This window comes from Urocitellus parryii, chromosome 1 (assembly GCF_045843805.1).
Source record: "Urocitellus parryii isolate mUroPar1 chromosome 1, mUroPar1.hap1, whole genome shotgun sequence".
In the NCBI taxonomy this organism is placed as follows: domain Eukaryota; kingdom Metazoa; phylum Chordata; class Mammalia; order Rodentia; family Sciuridae; genus Urocitellus; species Urocitellus parryii.
Window position 1 is genome coordinate 283,199,714 of NC_135531.1, and position 27,250 is coordinate 283,226,963.

At 65.5% G+C, this 27,250-nt stretch overlaps 3 protein-coding genes across 3 annotated transcripts in view; 2 read left to right on the forward strand and 1 right to left on the reverse strand.

The window, feature by feature from the left end:
* The first annotated feature begins 674 nt into the window (after positions 1–674).
* Positions 675–1,592, forward strand: Gpr35 (G protein-coupled receptor 35). Its single transcript, XM_026414785.2, has one exon. It carries the CDS (start codon positions 675–677, stop codon positions 1,590–1,592), a length of 918 nt encoding a protein of 305 aa, XP_026270570.2.
* Positions 1,593–10,232: 8,640 nt separating this feature from the next.
* On the forward strand, positions 10,233–15,840 carry LOC113201168 (aquaporin-12-like). The gene is made up of 3 exons (XM_026414750.1): positions 10,233–10,839; positions 12,132–12,248; positions 15,623–15,840. Exons 1-3 carry the CDS (start codon positions 10,233–10,235, stop codon positions 15,838–15,840), a joined length of 942 nt encoding a protein of 313 aa, XP_026270535.1.
* Positions 15,841–21,086: 5,246 nt separating this feature from the next.
* Positions 21,087–27,250, reverse strand: part of Kif1a (kinesin family member 1A) — a 63,837-nt gene continuing 57,673 nt past the window's right edge. Inside the window, 9 exon segments of the mRNA XM_077795294.1 lie at positions 21,087–21,546; positions 21,887–22,005; positions 22,680–22,872; positions 23,385–23,540; positions 24,128–24,252; positions 24,820–24,897; positions 25,284–25,484; positions 26,064–26,209; positions 26,540–26,601. Coding sequence (XP_077651420.1) covers positions 21,504–21,546; positions 21,887–22,005; positions 22,680–22,872; positions 23,385–23,540; positions 24,128–24,252; positions 24,820–24,897; positions 25,284–25,484; positions 26,064–26,209; positions 26,540–26,601 — 1,123 coding nt within the window. The 3' untranslated portion in view covers positions 21,087–21,503.

The following is a 27,250-nucleotide window of genomic DNA, read 5'->3' on the forward strand; positions in this document are numbered from 1 at the left end:
CAAGGCAGGGAGGGACAGGGCTGCCCTCAGAGTTCAAGGAGTGGACACCCTGACCCCAGATGTAGGTGGGGCTGGAGCCTCAGGGGGATCCAGGAAGGACCTCTGGACCTCGGGCCTGGGGGTCAGTACTCACAGGGAGGTGGAGCATTCTGGGGGGCCATTGCTGGGTGCGGGCAGGTCCAGGGAGGGGCAGGTGTGGTGCCAGGAGTGGCAGCAATGCTGCCTTGGCCCTGTTCTGGGGCCCTGACTTGGGACCTGAGGCCAGCAGGTGGGTCACTGTGTCTCCCTGTGGGACCTTGGCACTGGTGGGCCTGGGCTTCCTGTCCAGCACCTGAGGTCCTAGAGGGCTTGGGTTCTGGAGGGTGGGGCCCGGGTGCTGGGCTGTGGACTCCAGCTCCCCCTGCCTCCCTGTGCCCAGCCCCAGGCTGGTCCCAGGAGGGGAGGGCTCTGGAGATGGGAAGGGGAATCTGTCCGTCTCTGCCACCTTGGGCCTGTACAGCGGGCAGGGCTTAGTCCTTGAGGTGACTTTTGGGTGTGTGGGCATGGGTCAGGACTCACCTTCACCTGAATCCCTGCCCAAGGGGCAGCAGGCCATGGGGTCGGGCAGGGCCTCACTCCCTGGGGCCCTTCCTTCTGCCCACGCTGACCTCCTGTCCCTCCGCAGCCCCAGGACCATGAACAGCACTTGCAGCACCGTCTCCTGGCCCCCTGGGCTCAAGCACGTCTTTGTCACCTACTCGGGCACGCTGATGGTGCTGGGCCTGCTGCTCAACGGCCTGGCGCTCTGGGTGTTCTGCCGCCGCATGCGGCAGTGGACGGAGACCCGCGTCTACATGACCAACCTGGCCGTGGCCGACCTCTGCCTGCTCTGCTCTCTGCCCTTCATGCTCTTCTCCCTGCAGCACACCTCCGACACCCCGCTGTGCCAGCTCTCGCAGGGAATCTACCTGGCCAACAGGTACATGAGCATCAGCCTGGTCACGGCCATCTCCGTGGACCGTTACGTGGCCGTGCGGCACCCGCTGCGTGCCCGAGGGCTGCGCTCCCCGCGGCAGGCTGCGGTGGTGTGTGCGGCACTCTGGGTCCTGGTCCTAGGCTCCCTGGTGATCCGCTGGCGCCTGGGGCTGCAGGAGGGCGGCTTCTGTTTCCGGAACTACGCCCGGCACGACTTCGGCACCACCACTTTCTCACTACTGGGCTTCTACCTGCCCCTGGCTGTGCTGGTGTTCTGCTCTCTGCAGGTGGTGACTGCGCTGGCCCAGAGGCCAGCCTCCGAAGCCGGCCAGGTGGAGGCCACCCGCAGGGCTGCCCGCATGGTCTGGGCCAACCTGGTGGTGTTTGTAGTCTGCTTCCTGCCGCTGCACGTGGTGCTGACGGTGCAGGTGGCCACGGGCCTGTCCTCCTGTGCAGAGCGCAAGGCCTTCAGCCGGGCCCTCTTCATCACCAGCAAGCTCTCGGACGCCAACTGCTGCCTGGACGCCGTCTGCTACTATTACATGGCCAAGGAGTTCCAGGAGGCCTCCGCGCTGCCCATGCCCGCCGGCACCAAGGCCCACAAGAGCCAGGACTCTCTGAGCCTCACCCTCACCTAGCAGGCACTCACTGTGGGCCAGGTCTCAGGGCTCTGGGAGGGGCAGCTTGCCAGGGCACCTGGGGCCAGCGTGGAGCCCCGAGACAGACCCTGGCCTCACCCTGGTCTGTGGGCCCTCTAGGAGGCCAGTGGAAGGGCTGGACCCAGGTTTGCCGAGCCTCGGTGGCTTCGCTGCTATCCTGGGAGGGGACAGGGACAGCAGCCAGAGGATGACTCCTGAGGGGGTCAACCCCAAGGACCCTGGGACAGGGACACACAGCTGTCACCCTAGAGCTGACTCCCTTGGGCACCGGGTGGGGCCCTGACAGCCTGCCTTCTTCTGTGGACCCCCTGGCGGGAGTAAAGCTGTCCGCTGCGGTGGCTGGCAGGGCCCTCTGTCACTCCCACCCAGTCCTCGCCCTGGGTGGGGCTGCAGTGGCCTGGGTGTCTCCCTCCTGCCCACCCTTTCTCCCAGGCCCCTGCCCTTCTGCTGAGCCTGGTCTTTCTGGGGCTTGGTGGCCCTGGGGGCTCTTAGGACATGCCGAAGCCCTCCCGAGGCGTCAGGCCCTGGCTCCGCCCCCCACTCCCCTGCAAATGCCACCCAGCGCTTGCTGCCTGATGGACACCCACCCCTCCCTCCCACCGCCCCCTGCAGCCTCTGAGGGGACCTCAGGCAGCCTTGGCTCCAGGCCTGTGGGGTGCGGCCTGCAGCGAGGTCTTGAGGCCCTTTATGGAGGTGGGGCTCAGCCACTCCCACCAGAGCATCCGCCAGCACCCGGAGCTGCTGCCCAGGCCCAGGGCCACCCATCCCCAGGCGCCCTAGCTTGTTACCACCTGCCAGTCCGCTTCGGACACTCGCGGGCCCCATGCCTGCACTGGGCATGGCCGGGTCACACTGTCCTGGGCAGTGTCAGGTGAACAGGGCAGGGACAGTGCCGGGCAGCTGTCAAGGCCCTGTCCTGCACTGTCCCCCCTTCCCGCCTGCCGTTTCCTGCTGCAGGTAGCCCTGCCTGTGCCCAGAACAGCACCACCAGCTTCCCTGGGGTGGGGCCCACCACGTCCACTCCATGGCCTCACCCTGCCTTGGGCTGGGCTCCCCATACCCCTTGGTTCCTCCAGAATCCTTCCCAGCCCTCACAGAAACCCCACCCTCTGGACATGTATCCCTGCCCACCGGGTGAGCAGTTTCCCTGACCTGACCCCCTCCACCCTGACCCCAGACTTACAATTCCAAGAGGCAGGAGGTCCACTGAGGGTCTTGCCCTAGGCTGGGAGTCTCCAGCCTGGCCAGCGGGGCCGGGGCATCTGCAGGCCCCCTGTTCTGCCTCTCGCCAGGACTGGGGTCCAGGGGGACAGGCGGACCAGGCTGCAGGCTCAGCTCAGGGAACCAAGGGTGGCAAAGAGCTTCAGTGAGGGCCAGGTGGCAGGGCTTCCAAGAGCCCAGTCCTGAGAGAGGCCAGCAGGGCCACCGTGCACAGGCCTGGGCTGTCCCCCCAGTCACCAGCTGTGCCCATGGGCTCTGACCACCAGAGCAGAGGGAAGGAGAGCACGGGAGACGGAGAGTGTGGGCCTCTGTCGTGGCCAGGCTCCCTGCCTGGGTCCCGTCTTGCTGGACACATGGCCCTCCTTGGCTTCCTGGCCCACACAGGGAGGTTGGGGGATGGGGGTCTCCAGCTGCTGCACCCCTCAACCCAGCCTGGGCTTGGGGATGTAGAGCCAAAGCTGCCTGTGTGGATGCCATCTCACCCTGGAGCAGCCGGGTGACCTGGGGCAGCAGGGTGACCCCAGGGCCCTGACCACTGGGTGAGCCAGCTCCTGGCGTGGGCAGAAGGCAGTTAGCTGGCTGCCCCCGTCTCTGGCCCCCAAGGCCTGCCTGTGCCTGGTATCAGCCTGGCCTTGGCCCCAGCCATTGGAGATGATTCATCACGCTCACGGAGCAGGCCCCCGGCCTGCACCCTATGTCCTGCTGTGCACAGCAGGGGAAAGGAGAGGAGCCCACTGCCCAGCACTGCCGGCCAGGCTGAGGGAGTGCCCCTCAGGTCCAGGTCTGCTCCCCTGGGGTGGTGGCCAGGACGACTTGAGGGTCCATTGCCGGGACCCATCCCGGGCCCACCTCAGACCTGGCTTCCTGGCACTCCGTGCTAAAGCCTGGGCTCCCAGGGTCTGGGGCAGCGTCCTGCGACGAGGGCAGAGTGTGCTCAGGACCCCGTCCTTCCAGCCTGCGCGGGAGCAGGCCTCCGGGTGACTCCCAGGCCAGAAGGGGTGGGCACACGTTCCCTTCCTCCTGCCTCTCTCCAGGAGGCCCCCAAGTGACCTGCCAGCAGTGAGGCCTCGTCTCTGTGGCCACAGGCAGCACGCCCAGGTCCCCGTGTTCACGACCTCAGTCCTGGTGTGGGACGCGGGCAGCCCGACCCAGGCCCACCCTCTCACTGCCAGGGGGCCTGGCGGAGGCTCTGCCTCTCGGTGGGAGGGAGATTTCCAGAGGCCTCAGGTCCCGGGAATCGCCTGCCAAGGACTGGCTCTGGGACCTGGGACTGAGAACACAGGGCCGTGGGGCTGACAGCACCCTGGGCACCCAGGGGTGATCCTTCCAGTAGCCTGTCCCCTGGGGGATGCCGCCAGCCATAGGCCTCCCGAGGGCACTTGTCCCCGGCAGTGTCTGCGGTACCACCTGCTCAACCCAGGGTCCCGCCGAGGAGGACGCGGGGCACAGCATCTGCTGAGAGGACCAGAGGAGTGCGTGTGGAGGACAGGGTCTGCGCACGTGTGGGGCAGGAGGAGCCTGGGCCAGTGCCCGCAGTGGACGGCAAGGAGTGGTCCTGCCCATGGGCCAGGAGGGACCTCTGGGGGGCACCCTGCTCTAGCTTGCCGTCTTTGTCATGGGCATTTTGTAAAACTGCTGATGGCCACTGGGACCCAAAGCCTAGGAGGTGGGCTGGGCCCCTGCGGCCCCCCACCCCCGTGTTCCCCTGCCCCTCTGCTGGGCCGTCGGGAGCAGCCAGGAACAGCCAGCTGTGCCGTGGGCTTTCACGGTGGGAACGCTGCTTCCCAGGGGCCGTCTGCGGATGGTCGCCCGTGGCTGGACCGGAGTTAGCTCCTGCTGTCCCCATGGAGGGCGAGGGTGGGACCCTAAGTGGACAGCCGCGGGCAGCAGGTGAGCAGAACCAGCCGACGGAGTCCCCAGAGCAGGCCCAGCAGGGCTGCGTCAGCCTCCGGGAACCTTTCCCCGCTCTCCTTCAGAGCTGGCCTGCTGCCCTGGGAGCGCCCCCGGGTTCAGGAGCCGGGGGCACCGTCCAGGAAACCCACCGCCCTCCCTGTACAGAAAGGGGCAGCAGTAGGAGGCCCTGACTGAGACTGCCGTCTCTTCCTGGGTCTGGCCCCTGACAGTCCGCCTGGCTCTCACCACAGCGTGAGCTCCCACCCACCCTGACCCCAGCACGGGCTCCTGCCTCAGCCCAGCCACCTGCAGCCAGCTCAGGGGCAGCACCAGCTCCTGCCTCAGCCCAGCCACCTGCAGCCAGCTCCCACCAGGTCAGAGGGCACCGAGGTGGCGGCGCAGAGCCCCCAGGACCCCCTCTGGTGAGCGCGGCTCTGTTGGCAGAGCCACAGTGCCTCGGCAGAGTGTCTGGTCACTTAAGCCTAGGGCTGGGGCCGGGCTGCAAGGAGAGGCATCTAGGGCCAAGAGCCAGCCACCGACAGGCTGCCCCGAGAGGTGTCTCCAGGGAGCGCTATTCATCGGGCCAGGGCCCAGGACTGGGGGGCTGTCCGCAGGGGAGCAGAGAGGGGAGGTGGGCTGCACCGGTAGTGGGCCTCCAGGACCTCTGAGCTCTGTGTCCTGGGCCCACAGACACCCGTCGCCCCTGGCGAGCTGCTGGCCGGGGGCTGGTGAGCTCCCGGCTAGGGACAACAGGGCCCGTGGTTCAGGTCTGCACCTTGGTGGGTGAAGAGGTGGCAGGACTGCGGCAGGGAGGTCTCGTGACCTCGGGATGCTTGCCCAGGCAGGCGCCTGCAGGGCCTAAAGCTCAGTGGCAGGTGGCTGACGAGGACATGGTGGCAGATGTCTCCAGGCCCTGAGAAGCCACTGGACCCGGCATGGCCTGGCCAGGTGAGCTTCTGGCTGCAGAGGGGTGCGACCTGGAGGTGAGGACGGAAGGGAGCAGGTAGCTAGGGTGCTGGTGGAGGTGTGCAGAGGGGGTCCTGAGGGCCCCGGCCCAGGGAGCCTGTGTTGCTTCTGCAGGGTGTCCTGGGGGGCTGCTTCCTTGTGTCCATGGCCCCTGGGGCTCCACTCCCAGGCTCACAAGCATGCAGCTAGAGTGTCAGGCCCTGAGCAGCCCTCGGGTGGCCATAGACATGATGCGGACTTTGCCAGGGCCCCTCAAACACGGACTTGCCACACTCACCCTCTTGACACTAGATGCCCGACCTTCCCACCCCACGTGGGGCATCTGACAGAGTCCACTTCAGGTCTCCATGGAAATGAGGCCAGGAGCTTCTAGCCAGTCAGGAGGGATGGTGCACACCTGTGATCCCAGTGACTCAGAGGCTGAGATAGGGAGATTGCAAGTTGGAGGCCAGCCTGGGCAACTTTGAGGCCCTAAGCAACTTAGCAAGACCCTGTCTCAAAAAAAAAAAAAAGATAAATAAAGATAAAAATAAAAATAAAAAGAGCTGAAGATGGAGCTCAGTGGTCCCTACGTTCAATCCTCAATAGAACAACAAAACAGAACCGGAATTCAAAGTCTCAGGCGGAAGAAGCCGCCACTGCCCAGCCTGGCTGACTGAGATCGGCTCCCTGCCATTGGGGCACCCAGAAAGGTCAGCGGTGGCCATCAGACTCAGGCCTCCTGGGTGAAACGTGAGTGCAGGGCGGAGCTCTGCTGTTCTGAGGGCCCCAGGCCTGCGTACAGGGCAGGGCCTCTGGCTACAGGCTCAGCCAGACCCAGGTTCTCTGCTCCAGGAAGAACCCGAGGCCCTCCCAGGGCCGGAACATTCTGCAGGACACTCAAGACACAGAGGCTGAGGAGTGGCAGGCCACCCTCAGCCACGAACACACGGCTCAGCCATCGATGGCTCCAGCAGGACAGTCCCAGTGCCCTCTGCACACGAGCCCCCTTACGACGGAGAAGCCATGTGTCACCACGGAGGCCACCATCCTCCCAGGATCACTTGGCCTCCTGGGGAAGGAGCCCCTGCTCCCCCAAGGGTGGCAGGTGACAAGTCCTGACTGTGCTTTGAGGGTCTAAGGACAGGTGGCCATCTACCTCGGAGGCCAGGTCTGACCGCAGTCCTACCTGCTGGCAGGGTAGAGGGGTGGACGGCGACCAGGTCACAGGGCAGCCTGGGTTTCCGGGAGCTCCTGTCCCTGGCCACTGCCCCTCCCTTCCTTGAAGGACGCAGAGCTCTAAACTCTCTGCCACGGTCAGCGAGGGTGGGGTGGACAGAGAAGGGTGGGGAGAGCTTGACCTTGAGGTCGTTCCCGGGCTGGCCTTGGAGTGTCCAGGGGCCTGTGCCCCCTACAGAAACCCCATAAAACGTGCTCTGGGAGCCCCCACTCTGCCCGGTATCACTCAGGGTCGGAGGCAGAGGAGAAGGCTCCAGGAGACGTGGGAGGCCAGGTGCCTCTCTGGGTTCCACAGGGTTGGGGCTGGAGGGCCGGGAGGCAGAGTCCACACGGGCAGGTCTCCAGGGCTGCAAACCCACCAGGCCACAAGAGCACCAACTCCAGCGAGCGGCACGGGGCCCTCCCGTCAGGAGGCCCACCACCTGCGCCACAGAGGACCGCGAGCCCCCTGTCCACAGCTGCGGACAAGCCCCCAAACTCACTGAGCGCTGCTCCAGGCCTCACTAGCAGACCACGACTCAGAACAGCCCCAGGAGCGGCACGTGGCGTGGGGTTGGCTGTCCCCACCCCGTACAGCAGGCACGGAGGGGACTGTCCACTGGGCATCTCTCGTTGCCGTCTCTAGGGCAGGTCCAGCTGAGGTGGAGCAGCTGGATCTCCACACAGCAGTGAGACCAGACGGGGAGGCTCGGGGGCGGGTGGCAGCAGGGAAAACAGGGTTTCTGGATCCCTGGGAGACAAGCCCTGGAGCAGGAACAGAGGGTCTGGGTCTGCTCAGAGTTTGTGAACCATTGACCAGTAAGAGTCACATTTGTATGATGCATATTTACAAAACACTCACCTAGAATTATCCTTCTGCCAGTCTCCACTTGAGATGTGTGATCACTCAGATCATAACAATAAAACCCAAGAGAAAACATCGATATTAGAAGACAAAGTTCTCGCTGTGTTTCTGTGTTCTTTGTACCGCTTTCTAGTATAACAAAGTATTTTAATCACCCTTCCTCCAGAGAGAACAACATGAAAATACTCGTAGGAGTTGGATCTCAGTAACCCACAGCTATAGAACATAGTCCAAGGATCACAGTCTCTGATTGAATGATGATTGAAGAGAAATAAAAATAAAAGTTATCTGGACAGAGGCAAGAGGGTCTTGCCATGGTTCTGGGGTTCAGAAGTAGGCTCAAGGGAAGGTGGTCACTTGGAGGCCACTGTCCCCACGGTCAGGCTGTGTGGACAGTGCTTGGTTTAGACACGAGTCTTGGCTCCTCAGGGCAGGAGGGTCTCCAGAGGGCAGAAACAGAGGGTCTGAGCTTACAAAGCCCAGGAGCAGATGGCCCCCCCAGGAACAGGATGAGAAGGGACGGGTGCCCCACCCAGGGACAGGATGAGAAGGGACGGGTGCCCCACCCAAGCCTGGGGAGCAGGCAGGTGGCGTGGAGGCTGCATGGTCCAGGCAGATGGCAGTGGAACTTCTGATGACCCCTGGATGGCCACAAGAGCTGGAGTCTGGGGCAGCCTCAAGCACGGTGGTCAGTGTTTCTGACGGCAGAGAGGCCTTCCTGGAAGGCCGGGCTGCCCCTGGAGGGGACCAGTGCCTTCCCTGGCTCTGCTGGGCCCCAGCTCCTGGCTCCCAGGCCACTGCCTGCTCTGGCCTCTGGCAGGTCTCACCACGGCCCGGCCCTGCGAGGGGCAGGCTGGGGCACAGGCCTGAAGGGGCGAGGCTCGCAGAGATGAAAGGCCCCGTGCGGGGCTGGACTGGTTCTGGTGGGCCAGCGCAGGCTGCCCGGCCTCCTCCCTCCTCATTAAAGACGCCAGGCAGGCTGGGCGCTGGCTCCCACAGAAGGGCCTGAGCAGGCCATGCCCTGGCTCTCCTGCTGCCTGGGCGTCCCGTGGCTGTGGTCAGCCCTCTGGCAGGCTGGTGGGAGTGGGGGGCATCTGTGGGGCCAGGTGTGCCCCGCCCAGCGGGCATGAGGAGGGTGGTCGGGGAGGGGCTCCAACAGTCCTGCAGGGGTGTCTGACAGGGGCCTTGGCCCTGCGGGGGGAGGCCCTGGGTCCTGCGGTCAGATCCCCACCTTCTGCCTCAGCCCCGCCACCTGCCGGGGGGTACCTGTCTCTGTCTGACTCTGCCCTGTCACCCCTTCCTCAATGCACCCCTGCAGTTGTCTGTGGTCACACTGTCCAGGAGGACTCCACCTGACCTTGCAGCCCAGCCGTGTCCTCTCTTCCCCCCTGGAACTGCCCATCTAGTGCAGGGGGCGTCTTCCCCCTCTTTCCCCAGGACAGGCAGGGAAGAGGCTCAGTGCCCATGTCCCCTCGGCCCCTCCCAGTCGCCTCTGAGCTGGGCCCCATCTGCTCTCTGCCGGGATGACCATTCCCACTGGCCCTGCACACTGGTTCCTGCTCGGGGCAGCCACCCACAGCCTCAGAAGAGCCACCCACTCAGGAGCGCCTTCCCTCCTCCTGTCACACCACAGTGGAGCCCTGATGACCCCCAGCCCCTGGGCCTGTGACCTCCAGGCTTCATGTCCTCTCTGACCAGCCAGCGCCCAGCTGTCTCCATGGCGTTCCCGACTCCGTGGTCCCTCCTGTCTGGCCATTTGTCCTCAGGAAGAGGCCCATCTGCACCTCAGGACAGGGTGCCGGGGTGGGTTCCTGCAGGGCACTGGCCCCTGCCTCGTGACCCGATTCCCTCCCCACCCGCAAGTCCTGGGGCTGCAGTGACTCTGTGGCGCTCGGTAGAGGCCTTCCTTGGGGTGTCATGGGACCCGTGGTGCCAGGCAGAAAGAGGGCAGCCCAAGGAGGCCACCTCTGCAGGCGCAGCTCCTGAGGGCCGGCACTCGGCTGTGGCCCACCACCCCGGTGGGGGTCGTGGGTCCATGGCACAGGCCCCCTGGGCAGCAGCTGCCTCCTGGGGCGCCCGTGGCAGGTGACTTGGAGGGCGGCAGAGCGGGGGCTTGGAGGTGGGCCACAGCCCAGGAGCAGGGCAGAGGTGACATGGTCCTGCGGCCAGGAGCCCAGGCTGAGTCACAGCTCAGATGGAGGCTTTGAAGGAGGTGCCCGGCCTGGGGCTGGTGAGAGGGGGATGTGGGTCCCACTGTGCCCGCACCCTGGGGAGGACACCAGGCAGGCAGGTCCGCTGTGGTTGCTCCTGGCCACACCAGCCTGTGGCCAGTGGGGCCGGTAGCCAGGGTGCAGCTGTGGCTTTCCCAGAGGTCAGGTGGACGCTCCCGCCCTCCCCCACCCTGGACTGTAGGGCTGGCCAGACGCACCCGTCACCTGGTCCCTGCTCAGCGCGGCTCCTCCTTGGAGCCCGGGGTGATGGCTGGTCTGAACGTGTCCCTCTCCTTCTTCTTTGCCACCTGTGCCCTCTGCCAGGCAGCCAGGAGGGCGTCCAGGGCCCTGCTCTCGGCAGGCGCCTATGCCAGCTTCGCCCGGGAGGTGGCTGCGGCGGCCCAGCTGGCAGCCTGCTGCCTGGAGATGCAGGTTCTGATGGAGATCGGCCCCTGGGCAGGGGGCTTCGGGCCCGACCTGCTGCTGACCCTGGTCTTCCTGCTCTTCTTGGTGCACGGGGCCACCTTCGATGGGGCCTCGGCCAACCCCTCTGTGGCCCTGCAGGACTTCCTCATGGCCGAGGCGTCTTTGTCCAGCACCCTGCTGAAGCTGGCCGCCCAGGGGCTGGGCATGCAGGCCGCCCACGCCCTGGCCCGGCGCTGCTGGGCCTGGGAGCTCAGCGAGCTGCACCTGGTGCAGAGCCTCATGGCTGCCCACTGCAGCTCGGCGCTGCGCACCTCTGTGCCCCAGGGCACCCTGGTGGAGGGCACCTGCGCCTTCTTCTTCCACCTGGCCCTCCTCCGCCTGCCGCACAGTGCCCCTGTGTACAGGGTGCCCACCCTGGCTCTGCTGGTCACCGTCATGACCTACGTAGGTGAGACCTGCTCCCCTCTGCGGGGCCCTTCAGGACCACAGCAGGAGAGGGGGGTGCTGGCCAGAGGTGCTCGACCCCCAGGCTGAGGCGGCCACTTCCTGGGGCCCTGGTGGGTGTGTAGGGCCAGCAGGTTGGACGCAGGGTGGTGGGGAGGCACCGGCCCCTGCCAGCTGCCTCCCTGCCAGCTCCCAGCTGCTGCCTGGTTCATTCCAGAAACGCCACACCTGGTCCCAGGGTCAGCCCAGCAGGTTCTTCAGGGCCTGGCCCCAGCTCTGAGCCAAGATCCCCTGAGTCCTCTGACACACCCCAGGAGTGACAAGTCCTGAGGGCCATCTTCACTCACGTCCCCACACTCCCTGTGGGGCTCTGAGATGGCCGTGCCTTGCCCCACACCTGTGACCCTGTCCCAGCCAGGCTGACCTCCTGACCAGACCTCCTGGGCCCCGCCCATGGTCCTGCTCGGATTCTGGGCCCTAGACCTCAGGCACGGGCCCTGGCCCCACCAGGGGGGACTGTCCCTGAGCAGGTATCTTACACAGATGGGGCTGTAGCTCAGTAAGGACAGGCCCAGCACAGGGCGGGCAGCCGGTGGCCTGGACCACCAAGGCTGTGGACATGAGGTGAGATGAGCTGAGGGCTCTGCAGGGACAGGCTCTGTGGCCCGGTGGCCTGGGCTTGGCCTCAGCACAGACGCCCAGGCATCTCGGGTGGGCCAGGGCACTGGCCTTCGGGTATGCCGCTGTCTGACCTGGTCACCACCTGTCTGCGGGGCTGTGTCCCGTGGCCACCTGCTCTGCCCTGCCTGGCCACACTGCCTGACTGCTGTGGTCCCCCCAGCCATCCCGAGAGCTGCTGGCCCTTCAGCGCCCCTCGCCCCGTCCTCTCTGGCCTCACCACCTGGCCTCTCTCTCTGCTCTGCCTTCTCCCTCTCTGTGTGCCCCCACCTCCTGGTCTCTGCTCTGTCCCTCCTCGTCTCCATCTGTCTGTCTCCTCTGCCTGTCCATGTCTGTCTCTCCTTCTCTCCCTCCAGGTCTCTGCCTCCCAGTCTTGGCTCCCTCCCGGTCGCCCTCAGAGGCTGCCTCCTAGTAGGCAGGGCGTTGGAGGAGGGTTGAGTCCTCCTTGGGCCAGGTGTGGGGAGGGTCTGGACCCTTGTCCTGGCTGCCCTGAGGCCTTGGCTGCCCTGGTCAGGAGCTGAACCAGTGGGCCTGCAGTGTGGTCTCTGGGGCTGGGGCCTGGCCTGGACCGGCAGCGGCAGGCTGGGCCCACACGAGGCCTGTGTGCTCTGTCTGCAGCTGGGCCCTACACGTCGGCCTTCTTCAACCCCGCCCTGGCCACCTGCGTCACCTTCCGCTGCTCCGGGCACTCCTGGCTGGAGTACGCCCAGGTGTACTGGCTGGGCCCTCTGGCAGGTGAGGTGGGGGGGGTCCCTGGGGCTGGGCTGGAAGCCCTGGCGCAGGGGCTGCCCTGGCTGTGGGGGTGGGTGGGGGTGCAGGGCCCAGGGATGGAGGCGACCCCAGGCACCCCTGGCCTCCAGGTCTCCACTGCCTCGTGCTGTGGGGGGCGATTTCACCAGCAGCTTGTGGGAGGAGGGCGGGTCCCCCTCAGGCCCTCTGGCCGGGCGCTCTCGTCCCCAGCGTGGGCCTGCAGGCTGCCCTGGGAGTCCTGTTCCGTGTTAACCTGGAGGGTGCCCAGGGAGGACCAGGAGGCCTGTCCTCACCGCCTCCACCCTGCCCCTCCACTCCTGGCTCCAGGGCCTCGCATCCTTGGCACCCTGACCTGGTCAGAGGTCACTGCCGCCCGGTGGAGCACTGGGCTTCGCTTCCTTTCCTGAAAGCTCCGTCTCGCTGGCCGGGGAGGGCGGCCGGGCTTCCATCCTGCTCCGCATCCTGGCGCTGTCCACCCAGACATACCCTCCGCTCGGCAGCCCAGGGAGCGCCCTCCCCCCGGGGTGCCCCGGGCCTTCCTGTTTGGGGTGATTTCTTCCCCTTGGTGAGCACACCACACTAAAGACGCCAGTTGATGGCCGACGGAGGGTGAGCTCACCGGCAGGTGGGTTTCAGACCTGTGCGGTGTCTTGGTTCTGAGCTGGGCTTGACTGGTGGCTGGCTTGGCCAGAGTGACCCAGCAAGCCACACAGACTGGGTGGCTGCACACAGCTCTGGAGGGCAGTCTGAGGCCGAGGGGGGCGAGGCTGTGCCCCTGAGGTCTGGGGCACGTGCTCCTGTCCCTCCACGGGTCCCCGGCACACAGGCACACCACTCCAAGCTCCTGCTGTCCGTGCCTGTGTCTCCTCTTCTGACAGGGACACCCCTGGACATAGCAACCCACTCTACTCCATATGACTCAACTAATCACATCTGCAAGGACCCGATTCCCCACAAGGTCACGTTCTCAGGCTCTGGACAGGACGTGGTTAGGGAATGCTGTCCACCCCATGTGGCCTGGCTCCACTGAGACTCCGTCTGAGTAGCTGAGGTCCACAGCCATCCACATGTCCCTTGGAACTCTTCTGGAGCTGAGTGGGGAGAGTCTGGGAGCTCGGCACCCACACACACACGCTGACATTGCCCCGTCCTATAGGGAACCTCGGGGTGAGTGCACCTGCTGGCCCGATGCCCTCTTGGGGAGTGGCCCTGCTCCTGACCGTGCAGTGGGCAAGGCCACGCTCTTTGAAAGGAAAGAGACTTGGGGACTTTGAGCTCATCTCATGTGGATTTGAGCACCCCTCCCAGAGAGAGAGACCCCTCCCAGAGAGACCCTCCCAGAGAGAGAGACCCCTCCCAGAGAGACCCTCCCAGAGAGAGAGACTCCTCCCAGAGAGAGAGACCCCTCCCAGAGAGACCCTCCCAGAGAGAGAGACCCCTCCCAGAGAGACCCTCCCAGAGAGAGAGACTCCTCCCAGAGAGAGAGACCCTCCCAGAGAGACCCTCCCAGAGAGACCCCTCCCAGAGAGACCCTCCCAGAGAGAGAGACCCCTCCCAGAGAGAGAGACCCTCCCAGAGAGACCCTCCCAGAGAGAGAGACCCCTCCCAGAGAGACCCTCCCAGAGAGAGAGACCCCTCCCAGAGAGACCCCTCCCAGAGAGAGAGACCCCTCCCAGAGAGACCCTCCCAGAGAGAGAGACCCCTCCCAGAGAGACCCCTCCCAGAGAGAGAGACCCCTCCCAGAGAGACCCCTCCCAGAGAGAGAGACCCCTCCCAGAGAGACCCCTCCCAGAGAGACCCTCCCAGAGAGACCCTCCCAGAGAGACCCGGCCCCTCTTGCTGAAACACCAGGGTTCTGTGGGGCCAATGGGTACGCTCTAGCCCACCCACCCAGCCCGCTCCGGCTCCCTGCTGCTGCGCTGCACACCCAGAGCCACTGCAGAGCCGAGGTCCTCTGCTGCCGGTTCAGACACGCTCAGAGGGGCAGACGTGGCTCTGTGGGAGGGAACAGGAGAGGGGAAAGGGGAGGGGGGCCCGTCTCAGGGAGGAGAGGGTCGGCATGCCCCCCCCGCCCTCCTGCGTGGCTGGGGGCCCAGGGAAGTTTCCGGGGAGTCCTCCCTGGGCCTCCCTGACTCTGGACTGACTGCAAGGCTGCATCAGACCTCCCAGCCCCACCCCTCCAGGGGTCTCTCCCTGGAGGGGGATTTCCTTGCCAACCACTGGCGGCAGCGTGGGTCACTGTGGCCCGCGCTGACCACTTCTCCTCCGCGTCACACAAGCCATCTTCTCCTTATCTGCCGGCGGGTGGGCTTTGGGGACCACAGGTTGCTTGCTGAGGGAAGTAGTGTATCCTCTGAGTTAGGCCAGGCAGGGCTGCAGCAAACTGTTCTTAAAACACAGCAGGGGGGTCAGGTGGTGGGCCCAGTCATGGGCTGTCCCTTGCCCTCAGGCTCCCCCTCACAGCTGTCTGACCCTTCACGGTTCACTTGCTTCTCAGCTTCCAAATCTGTGCTGGGCTTCTCCCTACTGTCACCCACCTTGGCTGGCTGGCGCCTTTGACAGAGCCTTGTCCATCATCTAGAGCACTTCACTGGGCAGAAGCACATCCCCGTAGCCCTTATCATCCAGAAAGTCCAAGTTAGAACCAGGGCCTCGGGGGCAGCGCCGTCTGGTGGCTAAGATCGGAAGCTGGGCTGGCTGCGGAGAGGTGACTGCCCAGTGGTTGGGACCCTGAGCAGGTGTCCTACCCTTCAGCCTGGCCCTGCTCTAGAGGGACTGTACCGTGTCCACCTAAGGAATAGAAAAGGGCAACCCAAGAGGGTCAGCAGCTGATCATGGGGTTGTCCTCAGGACACAGAGTGGCTGCTGGTGTACCACATGTGGCCCTGGCCTAGGTGGAACTCAGCGAGCCCCCTGGGGGACCACCACCCACAGGTTGAACCCTTCCATCACACCTGGCTGGCCAGCCTTCCCAGAGACCTGGAGACTGGTGGGAGCTGGAGTTCTCAACTCCTGGGGTCTAGGAGGGAGTCGGCCAGGCCCGGGCATGGACCCAGGCCCCGCTCTTCTTGGCCCAGGCCCACCTCTGTCCCTCTCCTCCCCTCGCCCCTCCCAACAGCACACAGTGCCCCCACGATGCATGTGACCTCCATGAGGTAGCCTGGGAGGAGAGGCTGAGCAGGTGGGCCTGGCTCGGGACCCCTGTGGGATCCCAGGTCGGGGTCCCAGAGCATGTTCTAGAAGTTACAAGCTCCGCAGAGCTCTGACGGGCTTGTCTCCATCTCCAAGGGAGGAACCCAGGCCTGGAGGGTCTGGGCTGCGGTGTCTGGTCCACCCTGCGGTCTGACTGTCTCTCGTAGGCATGGTCCTGGCTGTCCTGCTCCATGAAGGTTGCCTGCCCCGCCTTTTCCAGAGAAACCTGCTCTACAGGCAGAAGAGCAAGTTCCGGACCCCCAAAGGGAAGCTGGCCCCAGGTTCTGAGGACAGGCCGGCCCTGGCGGCAGGGTGCCGTGGCCAGGAGCTGGGGCGGGGCAGAGCTGCTGCTGCGGGGCTACTGCTGAGCCGCCTGGCTCGGTGAACGCCAGCGAGGGTCAGCGCTGATGGACCTGGGGCCTCGGAGCCAGGGGGCCCAGCTCTCCTCCCTGGAAACCTCTTGTCAATAAACCGTGGCTCGGTGCCTGTCTCCCCGGGCCTGAAAGGCCTCTCGAGGGGCGGGCAGGGTGGGCGCTCGTCTCCCACGGGCTCTTTCCTGCTTCTTGTTACAGAATGAGAATGAAGGGTGGGCCCGGGTGCAGGGGGAGCCTGGGCTGAGGAACGTCTCCTGGGCCCAGGAAAACTGTGGATGGCACCGGCGCCTGGGACACGGAGCTCGCCCAGGGCCCTGGAGATGGCCGGGGGCCGACAGTGGAGGCTGCAGAGTCTGGGCCAGGTACAGGGCCCTGAACCTGGTGTCCACGGAGTTCCCTGGCCACCAGGATGATGCCTGCTCACCCCCAAGACAGGAAACCTTGCCAATCTCCAAGAATGACTGCCAGGGGCACCCCATTGTCCCATGGAACCTCAACCGTGGAGCCTCCAGCCATTTCCCCCGTCAAACCCGAGCTGATCTGGGAATTCCCACCACAGGAGGATGAAGGTCCCTCTTCTGTGGTCCCCAGAGTCCCATCCGAGAGGGCAAGGGGTGTGCCATGGTCCCACTCTGTCTTGTGGGAGCAGCAGCCCTGACCCGGCTGCTCTGTGGGGAGGGGTCCTCCGGCCCCTCCCGTGGCTGCCCCTTCCCCCCTCTCAGTCCCCTCACCAGGCCGCTGGCCAGAAGCCTCAGCCTCTCCCTTCCCCTGCTTGGTATGACAGCCTGGGGAGGGGGTGGCAAGGAGCCTGGGGCCAGCTCAGGGAGCGCTGGGGTGGAGCCTGCAGCCAGCCCGTGGGGCTGCCCTGCCAGGGCTCTGCCATCCCGGGTCACACCGGCCACCACCCCTGTGCCCAGAACGGGAGCAGGCAGAGGTGCTGGGCCAGCTGCAGCCTGGGGGCGGTCAGGCTGCCACAGGTGCAGAGGGAGGCTGGTCCGGGCCAGGCCTCAGGTCAGGGCCCGGGGAGAGTGCCAGGCCACAGTGGGCATTGCTGTACCGCAGGGATGGGGGCTGCTCATGCAGGTTCTGGGGGCTCACGCAGGCAGCTGCAGGATGGCTGGCATGAAAGCCCACCTAGTGGTCCAGCCCCACAGGGGCATCCCAGAGCAGCACCAGGGACTCGTCCAGGTGCTCAGGCCCTGCCCGCACCACCAGGCCAGGCGGCAGTGGGCAGAGGGTGAGGGGAGCCCAGGGGAAGTCATGAGGTTTTGGAGAGGGTGGCTCTGGGAGAGACTCCGTCTGGGCTCTGGCAGTGCTGGCCGGAGTGGGAGCTTGCTGTGGAAGGCAGACTCCTGGATGGGGCGGTCCCCAGGATGGCAAGACTCACTGTCCCTGCGCTGCCTTGGTCCCCACAGGGTCTTTATTCTGTCAAGCCCCCCGCGCCTGGGTGTCTGCACACACAAGGCCCTGGCGAGGGGCCGAGCTCCCTGGGCAGTGCTCAGCTGGGCGCCGCTGTCCTGCACCTCCTGGAGCCTCGTCCGTAGGATCTGATTTGCTCCCCGGGGGAGAGGAGGTGACTGCAGGATCCAGGGCGGGTTGGGAGCACCTAGAAGCCCGTGCTGGGGGCAGCCGACCGCCCGGGGGAGAGCTGGGCGTCAGAAGCCCCGTGTCTGTGTGGGGAAGGGCTCTCGGGGCTGATGGGCCTGCTGACCACTGTCTGTCTGGGAGGCCGCCATCTGCAGGGCGGTCTCTAGCTCTGAGGCACCTGGTGAAGGTTCGCAGACTCTCAACTTCCTGTGAACCTACCATTATTGCAAAATTTTGAAAATAAGCCCATTTTATTGTTTTTCCTGACTTCCCTGCCACAAATCATCATAAAATTATTTTTAAAATGAAGAGTGGGAAGTGCATCAAGCCAGAGCTCTGCCTGGGCGGGCACAGGGGCTTTCCTGTCACAAAGGAAAAATCAAAAGGCCTGGGAACATGGCCCAGAGGCCCAGTGCCCTGCTTCCGAGCAGAACCACTCTGAACTCGGGGGGAGGCCACACCACTCATGCAAGGGAGGTGACCTCACGTGTCTTTCAGGGCTCACGACCAAACCTCCCACAGCCTCCAGGACACTCAGGGTGCGGAAGACCCGGACACCCCCAACCCAGGCAGAGTCCAGGCTGGCCCAGGCAGGGGACCAGCACCCCGACCAGGACCGGCTCCCGGGTCCCTCTGCGAGGCCTAGCCACATGCCCTGTGTCCAGCAGCCCTCCTGGTACTACTGCCCAAGACCTGATGGGCTACCCTGCACCTGGCCTGTCTGCATCCCTGGGGGCCAGGGCCAGGGAGGAGCCCACCACACACCTGAGCAGGCGGCCTGGCCTGACGACTGCTCCTGAGCCTAGACCTAGTCTTGCTGGCTTTGACCTCTCAGAATGGCCTGTGCCCCGAGTGGCAGGGACCTTGAGGCCAGCCTGCCTGGCCAGGAGACTCCCGTGTCCCCTGAACCCTGGCCTTGGGGGAACCTAACTGGACAAGATCCAGCCAGTGTGGTGGTCACCCCAACTCCCACCGTGGCCTCGGCAGGACCAGGCCCTACGGGCAATGGCCTCACACCGACTTGGGGTAGCTCTGGTCCCAGAGCCTGGCACACCCTGCTGGCTGGGCTCTGAGGGGCCCAGACCCCAAATGCTGTGAGGGGCAGTGCCATGGTCTAGCACGAACCTGGCACCTACAGGTGAGGGCACCTGGGGCGGCTCAGAAGTGGGTGGGCTCCAAAGACAGCACCCCTGGCACCTCACCCCACAAATCTCTCCCTGCTGGCCACTGGGCAGCAGATGCCGTCTCTGGACTGTGCCGAAGAGCTGCCCCTGGGACCCCCCAACAGACCTGACACAAAGCCACAGCTGAGACACGGGGGTGTGTTGCGTAGAGCCACGTTTATTTCTTAGTCGGACACAGCCGTGATGCACACACACAGTACAGGGGCCTAGAGCTAACACTCGGGTAAGACACGGGGAGAGTCGCTACGTCGGGTAGTGGAGATGACACAGGGTCCCAGAGCAATCACATATGTACAAGCCAGGGACGCAGCCTCCAAGCTGCAGGGGCACTCAGAACAGACCAACTACAGGAAGCACAACCCGGGGAGAGACGGGGCCGTCACAGCCTCTGTCCAACCTGGGCTGCAGGGGTAAAGGAGGAGGCCTTCTGGGGCCCCAGACCTGGCCGAGCTGGCACGGGACCAGCACCACAACCTGCTCACGGTCGACCTTGGCCACGTTCAGGACCCCCAGGTGCCCCGGGCTCCAGGGACCAGGATGGATGTGGAAGGCCACTCTCGGCAGCTAGGCTGGCAGGACCACTTGGCAGGAGGACTTGGGCTTCTCCACCTCACAGGACCCCAGGAGCCGGCATCCCCCAGGCCAGAGCAAGGCCAGAGCCGGGCAGTAGGAAGCCTCAGAACAAAACCACCAGGAGAGACGGCTGTCTCAACCTCTCGCCTCTGTACCAGCAAGAAATGGGGGCCACAGCCAGCCCAGGCGCTCCCCTCCGCCTCACAGGATGGGGAGCCCCCAAGGGTCTCTCCAGGGCACAGATGTGGACACAGCATTCCAGGGGTGGGGGCCACTGTCCTCAGCTGGCTGGGCACGGGGGGTGGGTTTCGGGCAGGGTGGGCAAACAGAAACCAGGCTTCCCACCTTGTGGACGCACTGCCCTTGGCATCTCCTCCTGTTTCTGCAGACTGACTCTGGACAGCCCACAGGGCAGGGGCCCATCTCAGTGCCCGCCCATGGCAAAATGGCACCGCCCAGGCCTTCATGGGGCGGGGGGTCTTCCGAATGCAGAGGGCTCCAGGCTCCGGCCTTTCCCTCAGCCTGACCCCAGGCAGCAGGTGCTCTGCAGGTTGGCTGGCCTCAGACACCCGCTGGTGGGCGGCCAGACCTTCCCGAGGCCACGGCTTCAGGCTGGCTGACCTGAGTGGCCGTGGTGGGCCTGGCCCCTAGCCTGCTGTGAAGGGTGTGGCCTTGAAATCCAACTCAACTCAGAGCAGGGTGCTCTGTCCCACCCTCCCTGCCTCGAGGGGGTCACGGGTACCAGAGTCAGTGCCATCTGGATGCTGGGTCCCAGCCCACTGCCCCCACGGTCCACAGGGCTGTCACCTGGTTTCTGCACAAGGTTTACTTCCATCTGGGACGGCACTGTCCTCAAGGACCCTCTAGAGAAAGCGCTGCATGGCCTACACTGCACAGCTGTGGTCTCCTAAGACCTGGCGCTCCGACAGAGGCCCGGGCCTGGGGACGAGGCAGCCACCCCTGCTGCACTAAGCCCGGTGGACGAGGCAGCCACCCCTGCTGCACTGAGCCCGGTGGCAGGACGAGCTCCCCGTCTGAGCTCGCATCTGGTCCTGTGCTGGCCGCAGCTCAGATCCTGCTTCCACAGTACCACTCACCCTGAGCCTGCGGTCGGGGTGAGGGTCCAGAGGCCTGGACGCTTTCCCCAAGGAAAACCTGAACCTGTTTGGCAGCATGAAAGAGGCCCATGCGCCTAGTCTCTTCCTCCGAGAGTGGCTGGAGCTCACAGGTCAGGGTAGTGCCGTCCAGGGACCACCTGGGCTGATGGGGAACCTCCGACCCCCGGCTCATCTGAACCAAGCAGCAGGAGCTGGCCAGGGGTGGAAGGTGCCCAGCCCACAGCAGCCTGGTCCAGGGGGGTTAGGGTTAGGGGCTTGCAGTTTGGTTTCTGTTTTTTCTAATGGGCCTGTGAGTCAGAAGAACCCTGGACAGCCAAGACAGCCTGGTATCTGCCCTCACCCACCTGCCAAGACCTGCCCCGTGCACGGAGTCTGCTCCCTGGGTGGAGAGGAGGGTGGGTGTGGGGAGCTTCCAGAGCAGCCTGGTGCTCTGCGTCCTCACAGCACCAGGGAGGCCCTGGAGGCCGGGACCCACACCCTGAATGCTGACCTGGCCTGCTGCCCGAGAGCCCTGTGTCTGAACCCAGCCACCGGCCCCGACAGTCTGGACACAACTGGTGACTGGTGAGCCTGGGCGCCCTGGACACCCTGGCCTCCTCCCTCCTGGCCCTCCGGGACTCCTCCTGGTCTCCAGGGTCTCATCTCAGGTCCGCTTACCCTCTCAATCCTTCTGGCACCACCTTAGCACCTTAGCACCTGGAGGCCCCACACACCTGGAGGAGGCTCAGAGAAACCTGGCTCAGGTGTGCCTGTGTGCCAACCGAGGGTCCCACGTCCAAACTCCTCTTCCCTCGCTCTGCCCCTAAGGCTGGAGACGCAGAGGGAACAAACAGGGAGGGTGGCCGCTGGGTCTTACAGGTCTACTCGGAGGCATTAGAAATAAATACTCATAAATAGAACACAGTTATAGTTAAATTCTCAGGACTGTCTCCACGTCACTAACTACTGTATATTAATTATAAGTCTGTCTATGCTTAAAAAAATATTAGAATGGCGGCAACACGGGGTCTTGTGCCCTCTGGCCTCCCTCAGATCCCCAGCTCTCCCCACCCAGGGGCTGAGGAAGAAGAAAGAAGGACTCGTGCAGGCTTCCCTGGGGCACAGCTGGCTCTCGGCCCAGGCCCGGCACCCCCTGGCAGGGCAGGCTGGGCAGACAGGACAGACGGGATGGGGCGAGGGACAGCCGGGTGCTGGCTGGTGGGAGGCTCTGGCTCAGACCCTCATCTGTGCAGACCTCCTCCTGGAGAGCTTGGACCTGAGAGGGAGGAGAAAGGGGTGTCACGCTGGGACTGAGCCCCGGCCGCGTCCGTCAAGCCCCCTGCGTCAGGGCAGGCCCAGGACCAGACGCTCAGGCCCTGGCACTGGGCGGGTGAGGCCTGGTGCTGCCTCCGCCCTCCCCACACCCACCAGGCCCCTGTCTGTGACACAGGGGGCCCGGGTCCCCCAGCCTGACGGTGTGCGCACACCGCCACCCATCAAGGCCCACCCAGTGAGTGCAGGCCCACCCCCTCAGGACCCCCACAGGATCCAGAAGCAGCTCGGCCCTGCCTCGCGCCCTAGAGGTGCTGGATGGCGGGGCCCGGGCACAGCCGTACCGGATGGTCCCCGCCAGGAGGGGGTTGAAGGCGTACAGCCAGTCATGCATGTCCTTGTCACTGTTGGCCTGCAGCAGGATGCCCCGGTGCTCTGTGCACACCGCAAACGTGTTGGGCGTCTGCAAAGGAGGCTGGGTAAGAAGGAGCCGGCCGGCACCCACCACTCCTGAGAAGGAACCTGGGGTGGGGCTCGGGGAGCCGCAGGCCAAACCACGTGGGGAGGCAGGGCGACCCCTCTGCAGGGCACATGGCCTGTCCCGACCCGAGGTGCTACGGCTCCCGTCCAGAAGCCTCTGGGGTCAGGAAGCTCTGTCCTGGGCCTGGGCCCCACCCTGCTCTGCACCCCAGGGGAAGCGTCTGCCCCTCCCGGGGCCGTGGCGGAGTGGCCCTGCTGGCCTGGTGCAGGGTGTGGGCGGTGGACAGAGGAGGCCACTCGGCAGCTCCTGGGCTCCGAGGACTTCTCTCCCCACTCGGCCCCAGGGAGCCTGCTCCTGTGTCCAGAAGGCCACACTCGGGGAGGGCGGGAGCCACTGCCACAGGTTCCCCAGGAGGACAGGACGGGCCGCTGGCCCTATCTGCCCTGCCCTGGGACCACACTCATCACCCACAGTGGTCACCAGGACTGAGCTGCAGCAGGGCTGAGCCCCAGGTCCCATCTCTGCACAGGACACAGAGCCGCAGCCTGGGCAGGGCACAGAGGCGCCACCCACCCCATGTGGGGCACAGAGGCCTGGCCCAGTTCCCCCTCACTGTCCCGCCCCGTGGGGGTCCCAGGCCCGGGGACCGGGCGCACCTTGAGCATGGCCTGCTGGTCCTCGCTGTACTCCACCTGGGCCGTGGAGAGGTTGAGCACAAACCTCTCCACCGTGTCCTTGTCACTGTTGTACATGTAGGCGTAGGGGCGGCGGACCACCACGAAGCGCTTGGCCCAGCCGGCTGTGTGCGGCTCCAGGAAGTGCAGGTACCCCTTCTTGGACACGATCGGGCTGTGGGGCAGGACACCTGCTGGCTCACATCCCGGCGGCCAGGTGTGGTGTGGGCCAAGGCGAAGTCACGGCCCCCACCCAGAGCCAGGCCCGCAGTACCGGTCACTGCCCAGGAGGAAGCGGGCCAGAGGCCGGAGACCAGACCCACTAGCCCACCTCTGGCCCGTTTCTGCGGGCTCAGAGGACATCCCAGCTGGGGATGGCGAGACTTGAAGAGCAGACACAGCCCTGAAGCTGCCGACCACTGCCCGGTGACACGAGGCCCCGCTCTGGCTGGGACCCCGGCTCCCCGTCTGCGTGTTCCCACAGCAGCACCAGGACCATCGGGGTGGGGTGACCCCTCTAGAGCCAAGTGGTCCCCAGTCTGGGTCAAGGGGTCTGCCTGACCTGGTTCAGAACTGTCCTGCATGTGGGTGAGGGTGTGTGCCTGAGGCCTGGCCCCTGGCTCTGCCCTGTGCTTGGGTCAGGGGCACTGCCTGCTGGTGGGCAGCTTCATGGGGGGCCCTACATACCTGACTCGGATTTCCTGGATGTCGGGGACCAGCAGGCGCTGGGGCTCCTTATCGGCCTCTGTGGCCCGCGCAGGGGACAGGGGCTTCTTGGAGTCTGCCTCTGGCACTGGCTCCGGCTCTGGGCTGGCTGGCCGGGAGCAGGGCTGTGGCGGGGTCCTGGAGAGCAGGGAGACAGACTGTCTGCTGTCTCGCCAGGCCCACGCCTGTCTCCTGGGCCCATCCCCTCAGAGGGACCCAGGGGACAACGGGAGCCAGGAGCCTGTCTCAGAGGTGTGGGGTCGAGACCCTCTCCCCTCCCTTTTTTTTTGGTAAAGGAAACCTGGGAACCCAGAGGCGTTTCAAACAGGAGTCAAACTCCCTTGAATCCGCCCACCATCAGTGGAGTGAGCCGGGCAGGGGCTCCTCCCGGACGCTGTGCCGCAGGCTGGCTGGCAGTGCTCAGGGTGCCCGGGCACACGGTCCCTAGGCTGTGCCAGGCGGCTCTCCCCACGAGCACTTCCTGAGCTCTGTCCTGACTCCCTTGTGCATGTGCTTTGGTACGTGCGCTTGGAGGCCATGTGGAGCCCAGCCACACAGGGGGCACCAGGCACCCCTGAGAGGCCACCAGGCCCTCTCCACCAGGCCCTGCCCTCACCTGTGGCACCCCAGGCCCTCCGTCACCCCTGCCCACTTTCTCTGTCCTTAGGCCCCTGAGTCCCAGCTTGGGGTACGGAAGCTTCTCCAGGAGCCCGGGGCTCGCTCACCGCATGTCGGGGGTACCGTAGCAACCTTCAACCAGAGAGGGGCAGGTGGAGGACGGGGTGAGCGTGGCTGCTCCCAGAGGCGACATGGACGGGTCCCGCAGCAGGGTGACGGACATCTCAGAGAGCTGAGGGAGAGAAGCCCTCCTCAGGGCCTCTGGGCCTTCTGGCGGCATCCACCTCCCGATTCGCCCCAGCCTCAGCTCAGGTGCCTCCTGCCCTGGAGACCCCCCTCTCCCAGCCCCTCACACCCCTGCCTGCCCCTCCCAGAGCTTCAGATCTGCGCTGACCTAGGTGGGTTCCAGGTGTGGGGCCAGCTCCAGGTGCCCCCTCCACAGCTCTGTGGCATGTGGCCAGCAGGAGGCTGCTGGGTGGAGGCCGTGGGCCAGGCAGAGCCTCGCCTGACCTGGTGCCGGGCAGCCTGGGGAGGCTGCGGGAGGGAGGCACCAGACCAGCCTCGCTTGGGAGGGGACTGAGGCTGCAGGATGAGCATCCCGAGAGGAAGGAGCCCAGTCACAGGGATGGGAAGACAGCCGGGGCCAGGAGGGGCGGGGAGGACTCACGGGACCCCCGGCCTGGGAGGCCTGCTGCTCAGCTAGGAGGTGCCCCTCCGAAAACCCTTCATGACTTTGCCTGACCAGGATGGGACTTCTTGGTGACAAGGGCCCCACAGGTGGCCCCGGGACCCCACCCACCTTGCTCTCGCTGGCACTGATGCAGACATGGCTGTGGGTGTACTCTCTGTTGAACGTGTGCGTGAGCAGACGTAAGCACTGTGGGCAGAGAGCACGCACTGTCAGGCCACACGTGGGCAGACGGGCGAGCCCCAGCATGGCCGGTCAGGTGGGTGCCGACACCGCCCCGGGGACAGGTGAGCCAGGGAGAGTCTCACAATGTGCAGGAGACCTGCCACTGGTCCATGCAACCACAGACGGTCCAGCTGCATGGAGCCGTGCGCTCCTCACCAGCTCGGGGGTTCCCAGAGGGCAGGTCGCTGCTGGGGTCCCAGGCAGCAAAAGGCCCCCAGCCGACTCCCCTGCTCCCGAATGCGATGGGCGCGGCTAGAGGGGGCTCAGGGTCCGTCACCCTCCCCGCTCCTGGACTCTGACTGGGGCCAGCCCCAGGGATGGGCCTGGGTGCCACCGCGGGCTCCACCTACCTTGACTGCCAGCTCCCGCTGCCTCTCACTGGGTGCCTCCAGGGGCGACTGTCGGCCCTCGGCGGACAGTGGGGAGGAGGCGCCAGAGGAGCTTCGCGACTCACAGTCCTCACTGGAGACGGGGGACAGCACCTCAGGGCCGGGCCGCTGGGTGGTCTCTAGTTTCTCCCGCAGGAGCAGGTAGTGACGGGTCTTCTCCACCTTCAGCAGGAACACGGGACTCAGCGGCCGCACCCGTGAGGGGCAAGGCCAGCCCAGGCGGCACCACTGAGCAGCGGGCTCTCTGGTCAGCCCGAGAGGGTCTGGCCCTGGCTGGGCCCTGGCTGGGGGCCCTCCACGGGAACTGAGCAGGCAGACTCCAGGGCCACAAGGCCTGGGGGACTCAGCCCCTCCCAGGCTGCCCTCCCTGTCCATGGCCTCCTGGCCACAGTGCATGGGCCAGCAGGGAGCTGTGGACACGTGCATTCCCTCCCTGGGTTCTAGGGTGGAGGGTGCCACTCTGCAGTGTTGGTGCCTTGGGAAAGGACAGAAGGCTGGCTGGGGCATGGGGCTTCAGTCTCCCCACGGACATGCCACACTGGACAGCCCACGCTGGCTTTGGAGGTGGTGCCCCTGCCCAGAGCCACAGACGCCAGACCCAGTATCCTCCCTGGACTTGTGTCTCATCCCTGTTGGAACACCCCACGTCTCCCGAGTCAGCTCGAGGGGCAGGTGCTCCGGGGTGGTTCACTCTGGGGACAGGGCCATGGTGCCGCTGGCCTGGGTGGACCCGGAGCTCACCTCCTGCAGGAGGCTCAGCTTCTCCAGCTCCCACTGGTGGTCCAGGATCAGACTGTCACTCCGGGGCCGCCAGCCGGCCAGGTTCTCCTCACCCCGGACATAGGCCACCGAGGTGTCCAGCACCCGCCGGCGCCGCCGCTGCATCCCTGGCCGAGAACAGGCACTCTGTCCTTCCAGAGGGCTGCCAGGTTCTCCCACCCACCAGGGAGTCCCAGCCGCTGAAACCCCTCCCTTCAGGGATCAAGGTCAGCTTCCAAGGTCAGCAGTGAGGCCCTGGGGTTGAGACCGGGCAGCCGCAGGGCCAGCTCACCCCACTCTCTCCATCTGAGAATGACCCCAGAGGGGTCAGGGCACTTGCATTTTGCAGGTAAGGGACCCCGGCTGAGCTAAGGTCACCCCAAGTGGAGCAGAGACCCAGCAGCCCAGTGATCCCAGGAGCCTGCCTCGGCCCACAGAAGAGCAGGGTGGGGGCCTACCTGGACTGCCGGCGTCCGCCACGTGGCACAGGCTGAGCTCGTACACGCCAGTCACTCGGTTGCTATGGTGGGGGGGGGTATGGTCACCAGGATGGGGACAGGCAGGCTGATAGACAGCTGACCCTCAGTACCTATGACCACATCATCTAGGTGCCTGTCACGGGTGCCTAGGCAGTTCCACCCCAGACTTCTTCCTGACCCCCAAGCTTGCTCTGGCTGTGCCCACAGGGGCCTGGACACTGGGTACATGAAGCAGACCATAGGAACACCCACCAAAGGTGACCACAGGCCTGCAGGGTCAGCAGCCCCAGCCCTGCAGAGGACAGCCCTTCTCACTGCCCTGATGTCCTGGCTCGTCCTCCTCCCCCAGGACGCAGGAAGTGCTGAGTGCAAGCAAGGTCCTGCCTGAGCCGATGCCCTCGGGCACTGCAGCCTCCCAGAGGACCCGCTTGGCCACGTCCTGCTCCAAGTCCTGTCCAGGGGGCCCCCTTCCCGCCTGTTGCCCCTCCTGCGTAGCAGGCAGTCCCAGCAGTGCAGACCCTGTGCTCCCGGGAGCAAGGGCACTGGCTACCCACCGGCCAGGTTGGCCAGGTTCTCTCCGGCCCCTCCCAGGGGGCCAGGGCCAGCAGGGAGTTGGCCGGGAGCGTGCTGTGCTTGCGACCTTCTGAACACGAGTCCCATGAGTATCAGACCACAGGGGACACCCAGGGC

What these genes read in the sequence shown, in the direction of transcription:
- LOC113201168 (XM_026414750.1), top strand. Translation starts at nt 10,233, where the DNA reads ATGGCTGGTCTGAACGTGTCCCTCTCCTTCTTCTTTGCCACCTGTGCC. An exon ending in CACCGTCATGACCTACGTAG is followed by an intron (nt 10,840 to 12,131) that starts GTGAGACCTGCT and finishes CTCTGTCTGCAG; the next exon opens with CTGGGCCCTACACGTCGGCC. An exon ending in CTGGCTGGGCCCTCTGGCAG is followed by an intron (nt 12,249 to 15,622) that starts GTGAGGTGGGGG and finishes TGTCTCTCGTAG; the next exon opens with GCATGGTCCTGGCTGTCCTG.
- Gpr35 (XM_026414785.2), top strand. Translation starts at nt 675, where the DNA reads ATGAACAGCACTTGCAGCACCGTCTCCTGGCCCCCTGGGCTCAAGCAC.